The following is a 15,315-nucleotide window of genomic DNA, read 5'->3' as shown; positions in this document are numbered from 1 at the left end:
CTTTTTCTTTTCAATCCTAAGAGGAAGGAAGAAGTTTTAAGCATATTTAAGAGGTTGTGTTAATTCTCTTGTATTGCATTGGCTAAGTAGTGGTCCAACTCATTCCATGGAAGTGCTAAATCATTTATACATTACTCTAAGTAATATTTGATCAAAACACTAGGGTATTTTTGAAAAAAATCTTGCCCAACAGTTATTAAAACTTTGTTATATTATTTTCACTAAAAATATTTTAAATTGAAGTTGAGGGCTCTTATTATAACTTATAAGAAGAATAAACTGATTTAACAAAAAAAAAAATCCATCATTTAATTTAGGGAAAATTCGTTAGGTGATCTTCCAATTACTCTGATAATTTAGTTTAGCGACAACAAAAAGTGGATATTAACCTTAAGACCCTAAGTTCGAGTCCGTTAGGCGGTAAGTTTTGCGCCTGTTAAATGGTTAAGTGTGTTTGCGGGTTAGATGTTTAATCCGTTGTCCTATTTTTATTTTTTTTAATTTCAAGCATCAAATTATTTTTCAAAACAAATCATTCTTAAAACATCGGAAAGGGTTATCTTATAGAAAAAATATAAAAATAATTACTCAAAACATATATGAATTAAATAATTATATTTGTTTAAAAATAATTTGAGATTTAATTTTAATTCATTGCATATTGGAGAATATTTGAAATTAATTGTTCTTGAGTGAATTTTGAAAATCAAGAAAAATTACATGGTTACCCTCAAATTACTTTATTATTTTAAAAAATAAATGGCCCTTCAGAAAGTTTGACTAAAAGTAAATGGCCGACCATCTAAGTCAATTTGTCATTTATTTATAAACTAAAATATTATTTTGTTTTATTTTATTTTTGTATAATATTTTAAAATATAAATATCAATCTAATTCAAATAATCAAAATAATATATGTTTTCATATTTTCCAAAGAAAAAACTACATCTAGTCAATTTGAAAAAAGATTTCGAAGTCAAGAGTATTATTGCATCCATTTTTCAAATAAAATCAAAGTTAATCAAATATATCATCATTTTGTTTCTTTTCAGAATTGCCAGCTTTTCGGGCTTGTTTGATTTTTGTTTATTTGGTGGGTTTTATTGATTTTTTTTTTTAAAAATCTTGTTAGATAAGGAAGCAAGTTATTTGGTTTTTTTAATAGTTTGAATTATTATAATGTCTTTTAAATGTTGAAAGTAGATATTATAGTTTTGATTAAAAAAATTTAAAATCAAAAGATCACTTAGAGGGCATTAGTTACCAAATAAATAAAAATATTCCAAATGTATTAGAGTTGGTCTAAAAGGAGTTTACTTCCATCTATACCTGTTTCTTTTTATGATGATTTCATTTTATATGTCAATTAATTGATATCTGTTACAAAGAAAAACCATAAATTGAAAGAAAGATACTAATTTATTATTAAATAAGAGACCAAGTCTGTGTACATTTTACACTAATCAATATCCAATAATAATAACATAATAACAATGCACAAAACTTTTAGTTATACATGTATTATTTTCTAATTACATCTGCTTGTTATTATTATTGTCTTCAATCCCTACCTTCAAGTGGATACAGGGTAAACGCAAGCATTGTAACCTACAAACAAACCAAATGAAAGATCGAGTTAAGGTCCTAAGGACCATAATAAAGATCTAATAATTTGAAAACCAAAATAAACTTACTAGGATTCGTCGAAGTTAAAGTCGCGGTTTGCAAGAAATCGCAGTTCCATGGATTCCTTCCAGCAGTTTGATAGAGCATATTCATTGCATAAGCTGCATGTGAAGCAACCGTCATGGGTTCAAAACAAGTCCCACCCGGTTGAATCGCACTACAATCAAATCCATGGCTACAAACATAGTCCAGATTCGACTGCAATTGACTATCCGAAACACCTGCCTTCGGCACGCACCAATATCCACTGCTAGGCCTTGGAGCTGCTGGAGTAACCGGGCCAGTTGGAGTCTATACAATGAAAACAAAAACAAATTTACTATCTTAACATTTTGTAATAACAGACAACATATATATCTCAAAAGGCTAGCCTTGTTTAACCTGGCTGGCCTTTGATAGACCTGCGTCGTAAATAACAGAGCGGTCTAGATTAAAAAGGCCAAACGAGCGTTCTGAAGTCGGACCAGGTTTCTGATTCTCGTCGTAAAGTGCAAATAAATAGGTATCGATTGATTTCCCTGGCATAAGAGGGGTGCCAATTAGTGACCTTAAATGGTTAATTAAGTTTCCATTATAAGCCTTGGCATTGTCTATGCTAGGGCCGACCTCATTAGGGTCACCCTTGTAAGGCCAGCCTGTTTCAGCAACCACTATCTCAATGTCTTTGTAACCCAATGAATTCAAAGCCGAATGCACCGCATCAACCTGAAAAATCAAATGTAGTAGTTTTCAAATGTCAGAACAAAAACATTTAATAAAAAACAGCATCCAATGAATTGAATGGTAGTATGGTACTATTTATATGGACAAGTATGTCACAACATGGTCCCCATATTTTGAATTCATAATTATTGTGGAAGAAATACAAAACAATTTTTATTTAAGGAGAGCTTACGACACCCCAACTCCATAAACACAGTGATAAAAGTCGACTTAAGAGACCAAAATGTCATGGGTCTGAATACAACTGAAAGTGCATGATTGAAAGCGGGGTCATGGGGTTGGGGTGTCTCTGCTTAATTCAAAAAAGGAATAACATGACACCCCAAAGTCATGGTTCTCCGTTTTAATTGAGAATCGAACCCGTGACCTTAGGTTGATTTTTTCTACCGGAGACAAAACAGTGTTATTGTGTACATAAAAAATTATAGAACTTGCCTGGGCATCAAACATGTTCATGTATTTGATACCGGTGAGTGAGTCAACTCGGCCGGCATTGGGTTGAAACAGACAAAACGACAGCGTTTCAGGCCTAGGATCACTTTGATAAGCAAAGAAAGGATAAGGATTGATCATAAAAGGTGACCCATTGTCTCTCTGAAAAGACAACATTGCCCTTAGGGCATCTGCAAGGGTTGAGTTAAAAGCCCCCGTCGACGGCGGGTCAGACTGACTCAGCACCGCCATTGAGTGTACCGTTGAAACTTTAATCTTCCCACCAAGTGAAACTACAATACGAATAATCAGAGATTTTGAAGATCTACTATGAACAAATAAAAAAACAATCTTTATAAATAAACAATGAACTCAGGTACGTACGTACCTGCGCTGAGGGCATTTTGGACATTGCGCATGGCCGGCAAGATCTGAGAAATTAAATTCTGATCGCCGGAGCTCATAACTTCATTCCCAACGGTAACCACGATGATATTACTAGCTGGGTAATAAGGCAAAACATTGGTGCGAATCCATTGAGCCGGAAAATTGGGATCGTTGGCCAGCGCCGGTATGTCACCATTGCCGGCTCCGATCACGATTCCCAGACCGGTGTTGGCTAGAGCCCTTATGGCGATCGGATCTGACCCGTATAGCCTAACCTTCTCGATAGCAGTCGATTGTAAAAGCTTCGCCGTCTCCGTCACCGGGGGGAGATTATCCGCCACTTGGCCGTAGTTCACGGCGATAAAGGACTCCGAACCTGCAATTGAATGAAGAAAGAAGAAGAAGAAGAAAGGTGAAAAGTGGAAAGTGTTCACCTTTTTGATAGATAGAAAGTTTCTACTTACTTGCAAAGAAAGGGGATTGAATGAACAGTGCAAGAAAGAAGAAGAAAGATTTCTTCAGAGGACCTTTCATGGCTGAACAGAACTCTACCGTCGCCGTCGCCGATGAGAGATAGAGAGAGAGATGAATGGTAGGCGCCGGATGTAACGGCCGGAATGTTGTAGAAATTTTTTTAGTACAAGAAACTGGTCGGTTATAAATGATCAATTATCACCTTATTCAAATAAATAATTTTTATTAAAAGTGTCATTTTCAAATAAATAATTTTAAATTTAGTCATTATTTAATGGGGTCTAATTATAAATAACCTTTTACTTTTAACTGTTTTAATGAGTTCAAATTAGTTAATTATTGAAATATAAAATCATTTAATGATATTCTCAATTATTATAATTAATTAGATTTAGGGTTTGGGGTATATAAGTTTATTAGAGTGTATATATTCCCTGTTATAATTTATATATATTTAAATTAAAAAAAAGATATAATTCTAAAATCTAAGTGAACAAGAAACTATTCGATATGGGTATGCGGGATAATTTTCTTAAATAGTATATTATCATACATAAACTATTTCACTTTTTAATTAATTAATTTTAATATTAAAATAAAACTTTTAAAAAAATGAAATTTACAAAGAGGAAAGTCTTGTAATAAAGGAAGGGTAGATACAAGATTGTACCTTAATAAAAAGTTATTTTAATCAAAAACAAGTTATTTATTGCGAGGATCTATCAAACGGATATTTAGAGTTGTTTGGATTAGGGTTATTTAAATAATATATTGAATTAAATTATTTAAATAATTTTGTTGGAATTGTGATCATTAGAAATAAGATTCTTATGAGAAAAGAAAAGATATTAACAGTTTATTTGATAATTTAAGTGAAAAGATAATCAAACAAAGACTTAGACCATTTACAGGTCACATGTGGAATAATTTCCACGTGGGGCCCGTAGAGTATGACATTTGAGACTGAAACTAATGACAGAACTATAGATTGTTTCATCTTGATTTTTCTTTTCTTTTATTAAGGATAAAATATTATTTAAGATGATTTCTTGAATTTTGTTTGTATTTTAAATTTAAGAAAATTAAAATAATGTATTTTCATATTTTAGTTAATAAAATTAAATAACTTGATTTTTAAAATAATATAATAAATTTAAATAAAAGTTTTAAGATATTTGTGTTAACCATAATATTAAAAAATATAGTTTTTCTTATAAAATAAAAAAAAATTAAATTTATTTAGATATAACCCAATCCGAGTATAAGTAACATGAGTAAAAGGTAAAATGAGGTGGAATAAACAGAAGCAAAAAGTAGGAGAATAAATGTGTAAACTTTTCATTGTACATCACAGAAAAGTTACAACAAGATTAGTCCAAGAAGAATAAAAGAAACAGAAAATAATTAAAAAATAAAGTATATGAAAAATCATTTTATTTTTTAAAAAATAGTCATTTTAATTTTAGCTTAGGCACGAACACACAAATGTCATTCTAACAAGTAACAATACAAAAATTGAGGCTACAAATTTTTTCTTTTAAAAAATATATAGAAGAAAGTGAAGAACCAACCATCCCTGGCTTGCTTTATAAAATTGAATTTAGGCATGCGGTAATTGCTGACTGATGCGATGAAATTTCTTAGTTTATGATTTCTTGGTTTTTCTCTGCGAATTCTCTTGTTGTTAGACAAGACTGAAGGTGTAGGAAAAAATGCCGACTTCTTATTTTTTATTCTCTTTTATATTTTGTTTTCGCATTACTGTCAATCAATATAGTTTCAAGTCCATTGTGACAAACCATATTCATCTTATATAGACTTCCATTTTACAGGTTTCACTCAGCCATAATTTATTTAGTTTAGTGGGACGAAGCAACCGCCTACTGTGGCAGGCAAACGTGGGAGTTGTTAGAACTGACCATCTTTGTATATGTGAATGAATTGGTATGGCAAGACATACTCGGGAATGGGGATGCATTACCAACCAAACAAAATGTGTTAATGGATTTCTTTTCTAAGGCTTTGTTCTCTTTGTGTTTTTTAAAAAATTCATCTAAAATTAATTTTTCAATCAATCACTTATCAACAATCACATTACTTATTTCATTAACCAAAATACTAAAATACTTTATATTTTAAATTATTATTTTTTATTTTATTAATATATATCAATACCCTTTAAGTTTTTTACCAAAAATAATCATCACTTTCTCAAAATTATCATCCATCATTATTTTTTACTCTCTCTAGATTTTTTTAAAAACCCCAATTCAATTCAGGCCTAAAATTAACTTACAGATTCCATCATAAGATTCATATCAGATCAAATCATACTTTTCAGGTATCCGTAGATATACTCTAAGAATACCTCTAAATTTGGTGATTACAAAGAGTTAGTTCGATCATATAAGTACATACACATTTCTTTGTTTATTGATTTTTTTTCGCTTTGTACCGGTAGTACTGCCTTAGGGATACAATCATTGCCTGAATCGAGCTATTACTTTACTTCCTAATGTCTTTATTGTGAATAACCAAGTTCATCTCATGTCATTATTTAGAGAACAAATTAATTAAATATCTATTATTAATCATTCAAATATATATATAACTAAGAAATAATTATTAAGTATATATATAATTAAAAAATTATCAAATGGTCCCATGGTCTAGTGGTCAGGACATTGGACTCTGAATCCAGTAACCCGAGTTCAAGTCTCGGTGGGACCTAATTCTTTTTTATTTTTTTTTTAAATTTTGTTTGGTGTTATGCTGGTTTTAGAATCAACATTGGTAAATATGAGATAGGTTATTACTAATAACTTTAGAGTTCAAGGCTAATTTATATTGCAGGTTGTGTTTCAAAAACTGGATCATTTGTGGCCTTCACCCAGAAACAAGGAGGTACCATACAATGTTCTTACTAAATGGATGTAGAATCATATCTAGAATTATGTGTATTTGTTTGTTCTAAAAAAACATCAAAATAAATAATGGGGGTTCTTCTTGTTCAAACCTAAATTCAGATCCATCAAGTGTTAGTGGAATGTGAAACATAGACAGAAAAGTGTATTAATGTTATAATGTAGTTATATCTTGAACTAATTTTCTTCAACAAAATAATAATAATAATAATAACAATAACATAAGGTAGTAGTAAAAGTACTTGTCTTCTTCTCAAATTCCACAACAGAAGGAAGAAGAGAAGTACTTTAATAGTTAAAAAAACTCCAATTCCTTCCTAATTAACAATTCATTCATTCATTCATCACAATTTACATTCCCACCACCAAAAATTACAAATAATTCAAACTCCACAAATCTACTTAACTTACTACTCAAAGGTAAGGTAAGGTAAGGAAGGCACACAAATGGGGAGCCTGCCTGCAAGTCTTCTGCTGCTCTCATCCTCTCTGCATTATTATTAACAAACAAAAAAAAAGAATCATCAATTCATCGCGAACTCTCCTCCACTCTTCGTCCTTCAACATCTTCCATCTCCGACAGCTCTGGAAATATATCTGCCCCTCCACTCCCATGAGAAGCAGCAGCCGATGGTCCAGACTTCTTAAAGCTTCTACTCCCTACAGCCTCCACTACTTCGGCTTTCCCACCCTGCCCCGGAGGTGGATGAGAAGACGCCGCCACATCAGATGTGCTGTGCCGCCAGCTTCCAAACAGAGCGGCATTCCAAGAACCTCTTGAGGAAGTAGTAGTTCTTCTCAACCTAGCAGAGTTCATATTTTCTTCTCTAACAACCTTTAATGGATTCTCCAATGCCTTTAGAATGTATCTCATCAATGGTCTCTTTGAAGGCTTAGGATTTAGACAAGATCTAGCCACTACAGCCATTGCCCAAACTTCTTCTTGAAGATCTTCGTCTACTATTAGCGACGGATCTACTATATTTGTAATGAGCTCCTTATCGTATATACTTATATACCGTAATGTGGTTTCCATCCATTCCTTCGTCTCCGATTCACTCAATGCACTCATCCCAAGCTTACCCGTAACCAGTTCTAGTAATACTTTCCCGAAGCAGTAAACATCGTACGCACACGTTGATGTGCTCGAAGAACCTGCTTTTATTTACCAAACCAACAGCTAAGTTAATTGCAACAACAAGAACAAACCAGAAGATAACTTTTTTTAGCAGAACTGGAATCAGAATTGTGGGTTTCATTTCAATTATTTAGCTTGTTTGATGACAAAATAAGGAATTGAATGCACATGATTTTTTAAGTTTCAATTTCAGCATTATTTAGGATTTTAATTCTATGATTTTTCCAAATATTATAATTGAAAATTGAAAATAAATTCCAATTCTTGTCAAATTATCCACATCCAAAAATAGCATACTTACCAGAAGAAGTGCCTTGCTCGGATGATCTGCAGAAGAAAAGAAAAATCGAATAAGTGCTTATTTGAATTTAAGTTAATTTGATAATTGTTACTTAAAATCAATTAATTAGTGCCAGTTCCATATTTTATCAAAATTTAGATATTTTCATTTTGTTTATATTCAATATCTATTTTTCCGGATACACAACTCATTAGGAATTCAAAATTTAAAATTCAGTATTCAAAACATAGTTTTCAGCTTTATAAACAAACTTTATAGTTTATACTTTGACGTTTGAATACTTACGATGGCAAACGCAGGAATCTAGTAATCCTGCTTTGAGGAGCCTCGCTCTCTTGAAGTGAAACATCACTCAGACTCCCCAGCCGCACTTCAAATTTATCGTCGAGAAGTATGCTACTCGCTTGTACATCTCTTTTAAAAATGAAAAAAAAAATTCAGCTACAAGCAATTAAATTTTTCGTAACAAACGTGGCAAAAGACATTACCTATGCACACGAGGTGGTGAACATTCATGATGAAGATAAGACAAACCCTCGGCAGCTCCAATTGCGATTTTCAATCTCGTTATCCAATCCAACGACTGTAAACCATCGTCGTCATAATTAGTTTTCTTCCTATACAATGTACTTGACAAGTCTGAATTGGGCATAAACTTGTAAACCAACAACTTGAGGTTATCATTGTCCTCAATCTCTAGACAATGCCCAATAAACGGAACCAAACGTGTATGAGAAATCTTGGTAAACAAATCCAATTCTGAAATGTAAGCTTCCTTCTTGACTGTATTATTAAGATCAATTCTTTTGATAACAATGGGGATTCCACCTTCCATCATTCCTTTGAAAAGATCACCCGAATGCCCATGCTTAATCAGGTTTACATCGTTGAAATTATCCGTTGCCTGAAGAATCTGCTGATAACTAAACGCTTCTCCTATCAAACCGTTTGGGGATTCTGCAGGTCCACCCGAGGCAGTTACTGGCTCAATGTCGCCCCCTCCTCTTGGACTAGTTGATGCTCTCCTTCTGGTGCATAAGAACAGTAAGAGTATAATAACTATCAAGAGCACAATAAACACCAAACCACCCAATACTCCTGCTAATATGATCCAACGCCTGTTAATCTTCTTCTTCTTCTGTGAAGAAGGAGGAGAAGGTCCGAAGTTATCAAAAGTGAGACCTTTATCAGTGTAAAATGCAGCACAATCGGTTTGACTCCTCTGATCTGATACGTTTGTTAAGCAATTCGAACTGAAAGAAGCATTCTGAGTTAGATAACCTGGAACTCTTCCTTGAAAATAGTTGGCAGCGAGATCAATTGAACTGAACCTACTGAGCGAAGATGTCAGAACTCCGTAAAACTGATTGGAAGAAATGTTCAACACTGTAGAGCCAGAGCCATTGGCATTTGAAGTAACATTATTGGGAAGAAGACCAGTGAAGTTATTCTCAGAGACGTCCAGAAAAATCAATCCTGGAAGTGTCCACAATGAATCAGGAAGATTACCAGCAAATCGATTATGACAGAGAACTATAAACTGCAAATTTCTCAAAGCAAAAAAGATGTCAGGTTGCAGTGACCCTGAAAATGAGTTGTTCTTAACTTCCAGTCTCCTCAAACTTGTTAATGTTCTGAAACCCTCAGGCAGTGATCCAGAAAGAGAATTGAAGCTGAGATCAAGGTGAACCAATCTAAGAAGATCACCCATTTGAGCAGGTAAGGAAGAAGAGAGACTATTGTTTGAGAGATTTAGTGATTCCAACTTAGAAATAGCGGCGATAGCTGAAGGAATCGAACCAGATAGAAAATTGGAAGCCAAATTAAGGGAGGTCAGGTTTCCAAGAGACGAGAATGACAGAGGAATGGAGCCAGTAAGTGAATTTTGGGAAAGATCAAGAACAGACAAGCTCGATAATTGACCAATACTAAAAGGGATAATTCCAGTAAGACTATTATGAGATAAATAAAGAGCAGTGAGATTGATCAAATTACCGATACTTGAAGGGATTGAATCTATGACTGAACTAGAACGAAGATCAAGAACCTTCAGAGACGAAACCCTTTGACCAAACCAGTCAGGAATTGAACCCGGAAGAAGGAAATTAGAAGCATTAAACGATTCCAATAGAGTCAAGTTCGCTAATGCATCAACAGCAAATCGAGGGTTTTGACTACCCTTTCTCGTTCGCTTAAACCCTGAAATGTTGATCTCAACGACACGGCCATTCTTGCAAACAACCCCAGCCCAGTTTAAGCAAGGGTCACCCTTTATCGGCCATTCTCGGCTCCTTAAACCTAATGACGATCTGAGTTGAATCAGAGCCACCCTTTCGTTTCTTGATTGAAGCCGAACTCGTACTGTTTGTTCCAATGTAGTCCGAATCAGTAGGAAGATACAAACAATGCATAAAAATGTTGAAACTTTCCGATCCACCACCATGATTAGAGAGATAAACATTGATTCATCAATCTCGAATCCTCATTTCATTCATTCATTCATAGAGGGAAAGAAAAGAAACCCATGTGCTGATTGATTCAACTGTAATGAAGGAATAATAAATCATGGTGAACACATACATACACTCATCAATCATCATCCTTTTTTTCTCTCTTACCCTGATAATGAGTTGGGTCGGATTCTTCTTCAATGGTAGCAGCTTCTTCACTTCCATAATCCCAATATCCCGCCGCCTATCTCCATTTCCATCAGTTGACAACGAAAAGAGAATGTTGAATACTTGAATACAGAATTCAAAGAATAAAAAGGGTCAAATTTGTGGGTTTTTAGAGAGAAAGTGATTGGGCTAGTTCTTGTTCAACATCTTCTCAACCCTTAGAGCAATAAATAAATAAAAAAAGAGGTAAAATGACATTTATGAAGGGGGGAAACAAAAGGCAAGTAGCTTTTTATGTGTATATTTTTCTGATCCGTTTAACTTTAGACGTTACCGCCTGACTGGAACTAGTAAGTAGTTCGCTTTTAAAGCCCTTCTTCGCCGGCGGCGACTGCGATTGGGTCAGTCAGACCACCGGCCGACTCATCTCCGGAAACCCCGCCATCTTACAGCTATAGATCTGGCCCTTTACGGTTTGTTTTTGTTTTTTCTTTTTGTTTTTATTTATATTATTTAATAATACAAAAGGAGAAAATAACTTTTTTAAGCATAAAATTCAATTATTCATGTCTTTATAGTACAAGTAAAAGAATTGCCTGCCTGTCCCTCTCTCAAAATTTAAATTTGTTTTTTAAATAATTCATACATTTTTATAATTCATTTTTATTTAATAAATGCTCTTTTTTACAGACTTATTTAATTTAGTAGTAAAAGTGATATTCTTGTTGGGTTTAAAAAAAAATGAGTTATTTGAAAAATATAGAGTGGCAATAATTCTGTAGAGGTGATATTTTTGGGTAAAAAAAAATTAAAGTGTGATAAAAATATATATATATTTTAAAAAAAATTATATTTTAGTTAATGAGTTGAGTTATATAATAAATAAGAGGAGTAAAATAATTTTTTTTTTTAATTTAAGTTATAAAAATAAGCCAAATCAAATCAGGCTATATGAACTATTTAAAAATAAAATAAAATAGATACTAAAGAAAGTTATCTTGATCTTAATTTTTTTTTAGGATATGTAATTGTATTTTCACTTTTAGTGTTCCTTTTTGTATTTTTCTTTATGAATCTTGTTTTTTCTTTTTTATTATTTTGTTGATGATTTTGGGAATGTTGTTAGTTTTTATTAATATTTTGTATTTTTATTTATTTATTATTTAAACAAAATGAGATGGTTCATTTATAATCATTTATTGATATATAATGTCACCAAACACCAACATATATTATTTTATACATTATACTAAAAATATTAAGAATAAAAAAAATTATTGAGTTAAAATAATGTTTTAATATGTATATTATAATTCAAATCTATGTAAACAAAATATATGTAGGATAATACAATTTTTTATTATATATTTATATATAAGTCTACAAAATTAAATGGAACATTGTGGGGATTCTCATAACTGAATTGTTGGAGGAGTGATAATGAAAAAACATGTATGTTTTATCATTTAAAGAATATCATAACAAAATAATAAGACCACCCATCCCCTTATCCACCCATCTACCTACTTATTTCTACTATTTAGTGCTAAGTATATATAAATGTATTTTTCTCCATTTTTTTAGTGACAAAACAAATAAATCAATGTTGATTTGTTTGTATATATGCCCCTAGCAGCCAAACAAAGAAAAATTATTATTAAGAAGTATAAAATTAAATAAAAAGTCATCCAAAATTACCAAACCATACAAATACAAATTCATGTGTTGACCTTAGGATATATCCTGTTAATTCATTTGTTGACCCTAGGGTATATGATGTTATTAATATATAATTATGTGTAAAGTAATAACTTAAATATCTAATTATTATCTTCATTCAACTAATTGTTTGGTTGACATTTTATAAGATGTTATTCAATAATATTAATTCTTTAATCCATGATGATGTGACTTCTTATTTGAATTTTTATAATTTATTTATTTTCCTTTTATTTTCAAATTAGAAGATGGATTTTTATTTATTTAGAAGTTTATTTTTTTATTGGGTTAGAATATATTATTTATTTATCAAATTATATATTTATATCATTTATTTTTGTTTACTATTGATGCTTTTGTGAATTATTTATGTTAATGTTGTCTTTATGTTATTAGATCATATAAACAATAAACAAAATGTTTTTAACCATTTATATAAAAACTTTATCTATTTTGAGTGAGATACATTAATAATTCAAAACAAGAAAACAAAATACGCGTTAAATTTATAATATTTCTTTCGAATTTGGAAAGAAATAAAATAAACAAAATTAAGTATATCTATTTTTAATCAATATTACAACAATATATTCAATTTTTAATACCAAAAATATTATTTTACTATAAGAGTAATTTACTTTAATTATATTCATTAATAAATGAGACCACATTCATTCACATTGATCCTACAAAAAATCAAATGAGTCTTATTTGAAAAAAAAAGCATTATTTAAGTATTTTTATTATGAATTCGGAAATGAGAGACGAAATTGAGAAGATATCTATATCATTCTTTTCGAAATGATCCTATAGTATTGTAAGAGTACATTTTAAGTCATCCTTATTTGTTTATGTTCCCAAACTTAAATGTCCCCCTATTGGAATGAATCCTCATTCATTATGTTGTTTTTATTTTCCATCATTTAGAGAGGTTAAACTCGGAAGCTAGATTTGTCTACCTCAAGATCAAGATTCAATATAACCCACACACAATGAACTTATACATGTTTGAAAGCAAATGTAAAACAATTATTCATGGCAAATATAAATTCTTTTGTTGATGAACTCTCGAAAACTTTAATTTGTATATAACTTATTATATTGTTGCACATCCCTTAGTGTGAGACAAATTAATTGACCGACTAGGGTCACTCTCTTCCCTCTAGGGCCAACCAACATTTTTCAGAAATATTTTGTAAGTGCGATTAACATTAATATTTTTTATTTTGATATCGATTAACACTGTACTTTTAATAAAGTGCTTGTGATATTTTAGGGTACTTCAATTGCCAGGGATTGGTATTGTGTATAGATGAAGTTCATTGTTAAAATATGTGCAATAAAGTGTATATATATTTTGTAGCATATTTGATGTTAATTTGAATACTACTATATAATATTTTGATACAATGATCATCTTTCCAAAGCTTGTTAGTGGGTTTACATATAATGTTGGTATTGACTTGAGTGAACTAATATAAATTAATATTACAATATATTTTTTCACATATTTTTTGCTATATTTTATTCTCACATTTAATATTAATGATATCTACCTACCCGTTGTAGATATTTTGTAGAACTTGATCATTTTCATATTGTACTTTCAAAACAACTGATTTTAATTATTTTAAGAATAGAATATTTCCAAATAATAATTTTGTGTAGTTGTCTTTTTTAAGATATGAAATTATTTTTTATTAATATATATATATATATTATAAATAATACATAATAATATCTAACAAATAAATTAAATTTTAATTGAACCTTAATTAAATATGATATTCATTATTTTTAAAATGTAAGATAATAATAATAATACTTCTTTATTTTAATTTGGGCCAAAAAAATAGTATCTAATAATAATTAAAAAAATTGATATAGTTGTGTGGAATTAATGTCATAATATCATTTGATTCCTGTTTTTACATTCTGATCATTTATAAAAAAAATGTTCAATTATTTGAATTCAACACAAATCAAGCAAGCTTAAATGTTATTTTGGACAATTTTCAATTAAATATGAAATTATCGGTCTAAGAAATTCTATGTGATATTGGTACGTAATACAAATTATATAGGGTATAAGTTGTATATAGATATAAATTGTAAGGAGTATAAATAATATAGGATAATATAAATTGTATAGGTTATTGATGTTTTGTATGAATTATAAGAAATGATATAAATTATATATAGTTTATAATTTTGTGTTTGGTATATAGTATAAGAATGTAATATAAGTTGTATAAATATTAATTTAAAATTTTAATTTTAATTATTATTTTATATTATAAATAATATTGTTTATTATTATAAATTATTGTACTATTATTTAATAATTAATTTAATTTAATTAACATATAAAAAATTAGTTATAATATAAACGATAAATTATGTTTATTTAATTTAAATATTATTAATAATTATAATAAAATAAAATTATTATTTATAATATAAGTAAATATATAAATTAATAATTAATAAAATTATTATTATAAAAATAAATAAATATTTTTTATCTAAAATATTGAACTATTTAAAAATATATATATTAAAATAATTAAATATAATAATAAAGTTATATATAATATTATTTATGATTATAATTATAGATTAAAAATTAAGTGATATAAGAAAAATATTGTACCTAGGGGACTAGTTACAATTTTATATCAAATATCCAATGTAAAATCCTAACAAAACACCATATTAAAACATTGTTGGTATAATTTATATTATACCAATAGTGTTATATATACCTTTTACTACCTACAACCAAACGGGTAATTTACAAAAATAAATAAATACATAATTCTATATTTTTATTATTTTATTATTATTTTGTAAATAAAATATTTTTTCATTTTTTTATATCAATAATTAGTTCCATCCATTAATTAACCTTGT

General features: G+C 29.9%; 2 protein-coding genes and 1 non-coding gene across 4 annotated transcripts; 1 reads left to right on the top strand and 2 right to left on the bottom strand.

Annotated features, from left to right (window-relative positions):
* Window positions 1-1,400: 1,400 nt before the first annotated feature.
* On the bottom strand, window positions 1,401-3,867 carry LOC124925477 (glucan endo-1,3-beta-D-glucosidase-like). Its single transcript, XM_047465485.1, has 6 exons — window positions 3,693-3,867; window positions 3,230-3,604; window positions 2,845-3,134; window positions 2,068-2,391; window positions 1,695-1,977; window positions 1,401-1,608 (listed from the first exon to the last, which is right to left on the bottom strand). The coding sequence occupies exons 1-6, from the start codon at window positions 3,760-3,762 to the stop codon at window positions 1,574-1,576; spliced, it is 1,377 nt and encodes a 458-aa protein (XP_047321441.1). The 5' UTR covers window positions 3,763-3,867; the 3' UTR covers window positions 1,401-1,573.
* A 2,493-nt stretch (window positions 3,868-6,360) lies between these two features.
* Window positions 6,361-6,432, top strand: TRNAQ-CUG. The gene has a single exon. It is a non-coding gene; the product is annotated as a tRNA-Gln (tRNA).
* A 409-nt stretch (window positions 6,433-6,841) lies between these two features.
* On the bottom strand, window positions 6,842-11,165 carry LOC124925768 (probable LRR receptor-like serine/threonine-protein kinase At2g16250). 2 transcript variants are annotated; one of them, XM_047465853.1, is made up of 4 exons: window positions 8,554-11,165; window positions 8,351-8,479; window positions 8,066-8,091; window positions 6,842-7,784 (listed from the first exon to the last, which is right to left on the bottom strand). In XM_047465853.1, exons 1-4 carry the CDS (start codon window positions 10,524-10,526, stop codon window positions 7,156-7,158), a joined length of 2,757 nt encoding a protein of 918 aa, XP_047321809.1. In that variant the 5' UTR covers window positions 10,527-11,165; the 3' UTR covers window positions 6,842-7,155. The 2 variants fall into 2 exon arrangements, with proteins under 2 accessions (XP_047321809.1, XP_047321810.1); XM_047465854.1 differs by having other exon boundaries at window positions 6,842-7,781; window positions 8,554-11,164.
* Window positions 11,166-15,315: the final 4,150 nt, after the last annotated feature.

The sequence above is a fragment of the Impatiens glandulifera genome, chromosome 2, assembly GCF_907164915.1.
Source record: "Impatiens glandulifera chromosome 2, dImpGla2.1, whole genome shotgun sequence".
Classification (NCBI taxonomy): domain Eukaryota; kingdom Viridiplantae; phylum Streptophyta; class Magnoliopsida; order Ericales; family Balsaminaceae; genus Impatiens; species Impatiens glandulifera.
Note: the sequence above shows the minus strand (reverse complement) of the source record. Positions and strands in the feature narration are given on the sequence as shown.

Excerpts from the sequence above, each read along its gene's own strand:
- LOC124925477 (XM_047465485.1), bottom strand. The coding sequence starts at position 3,762 with ATGAAAGGTCCTCTGAAGAAATCTTTCTTCTTCTTTCTTGCACTGTTC. Across the intron at positions 3,605-3,692 it reads TCAATCCCCTTTCTTTGCAA|GTTCGGAGTCCTTTATCGCC; the intron begins GTAAGTAGAAAC and ends ATTCAATTGCAG. Across the intron at positions 2,392-2,844 it reads TGAACATGTTTGATGCCCAG|GTTGATGCGGTGCATTCGGC; the intron begins GCAAGTTCTATA and ends TTGATTTTTCAG.
- LOC124925768 (XM_047465853.1), bottom strand. The coding sequence starts at position 10,526 with ATGTTTATCTCTCTAATCATGGTGGTGGATCGGAAAGTTTCAACATTT. Across the intron at positions 8,480-8,553 it reads TCACCACCTCGTGTGCATAG|AGATGTACAAGCGAGTAGCA; the intron begins GTAATGTCTTTT and ends CATTTTTAAAAG. Across the intron at positions 8,092-8,350 it reads AGATTCCTGCGTTTGCCATC|ATCATCCGAGCAAGGCACTT; the intron begins GTAAGTATTCAA and ends TTTCTTCTGCAG.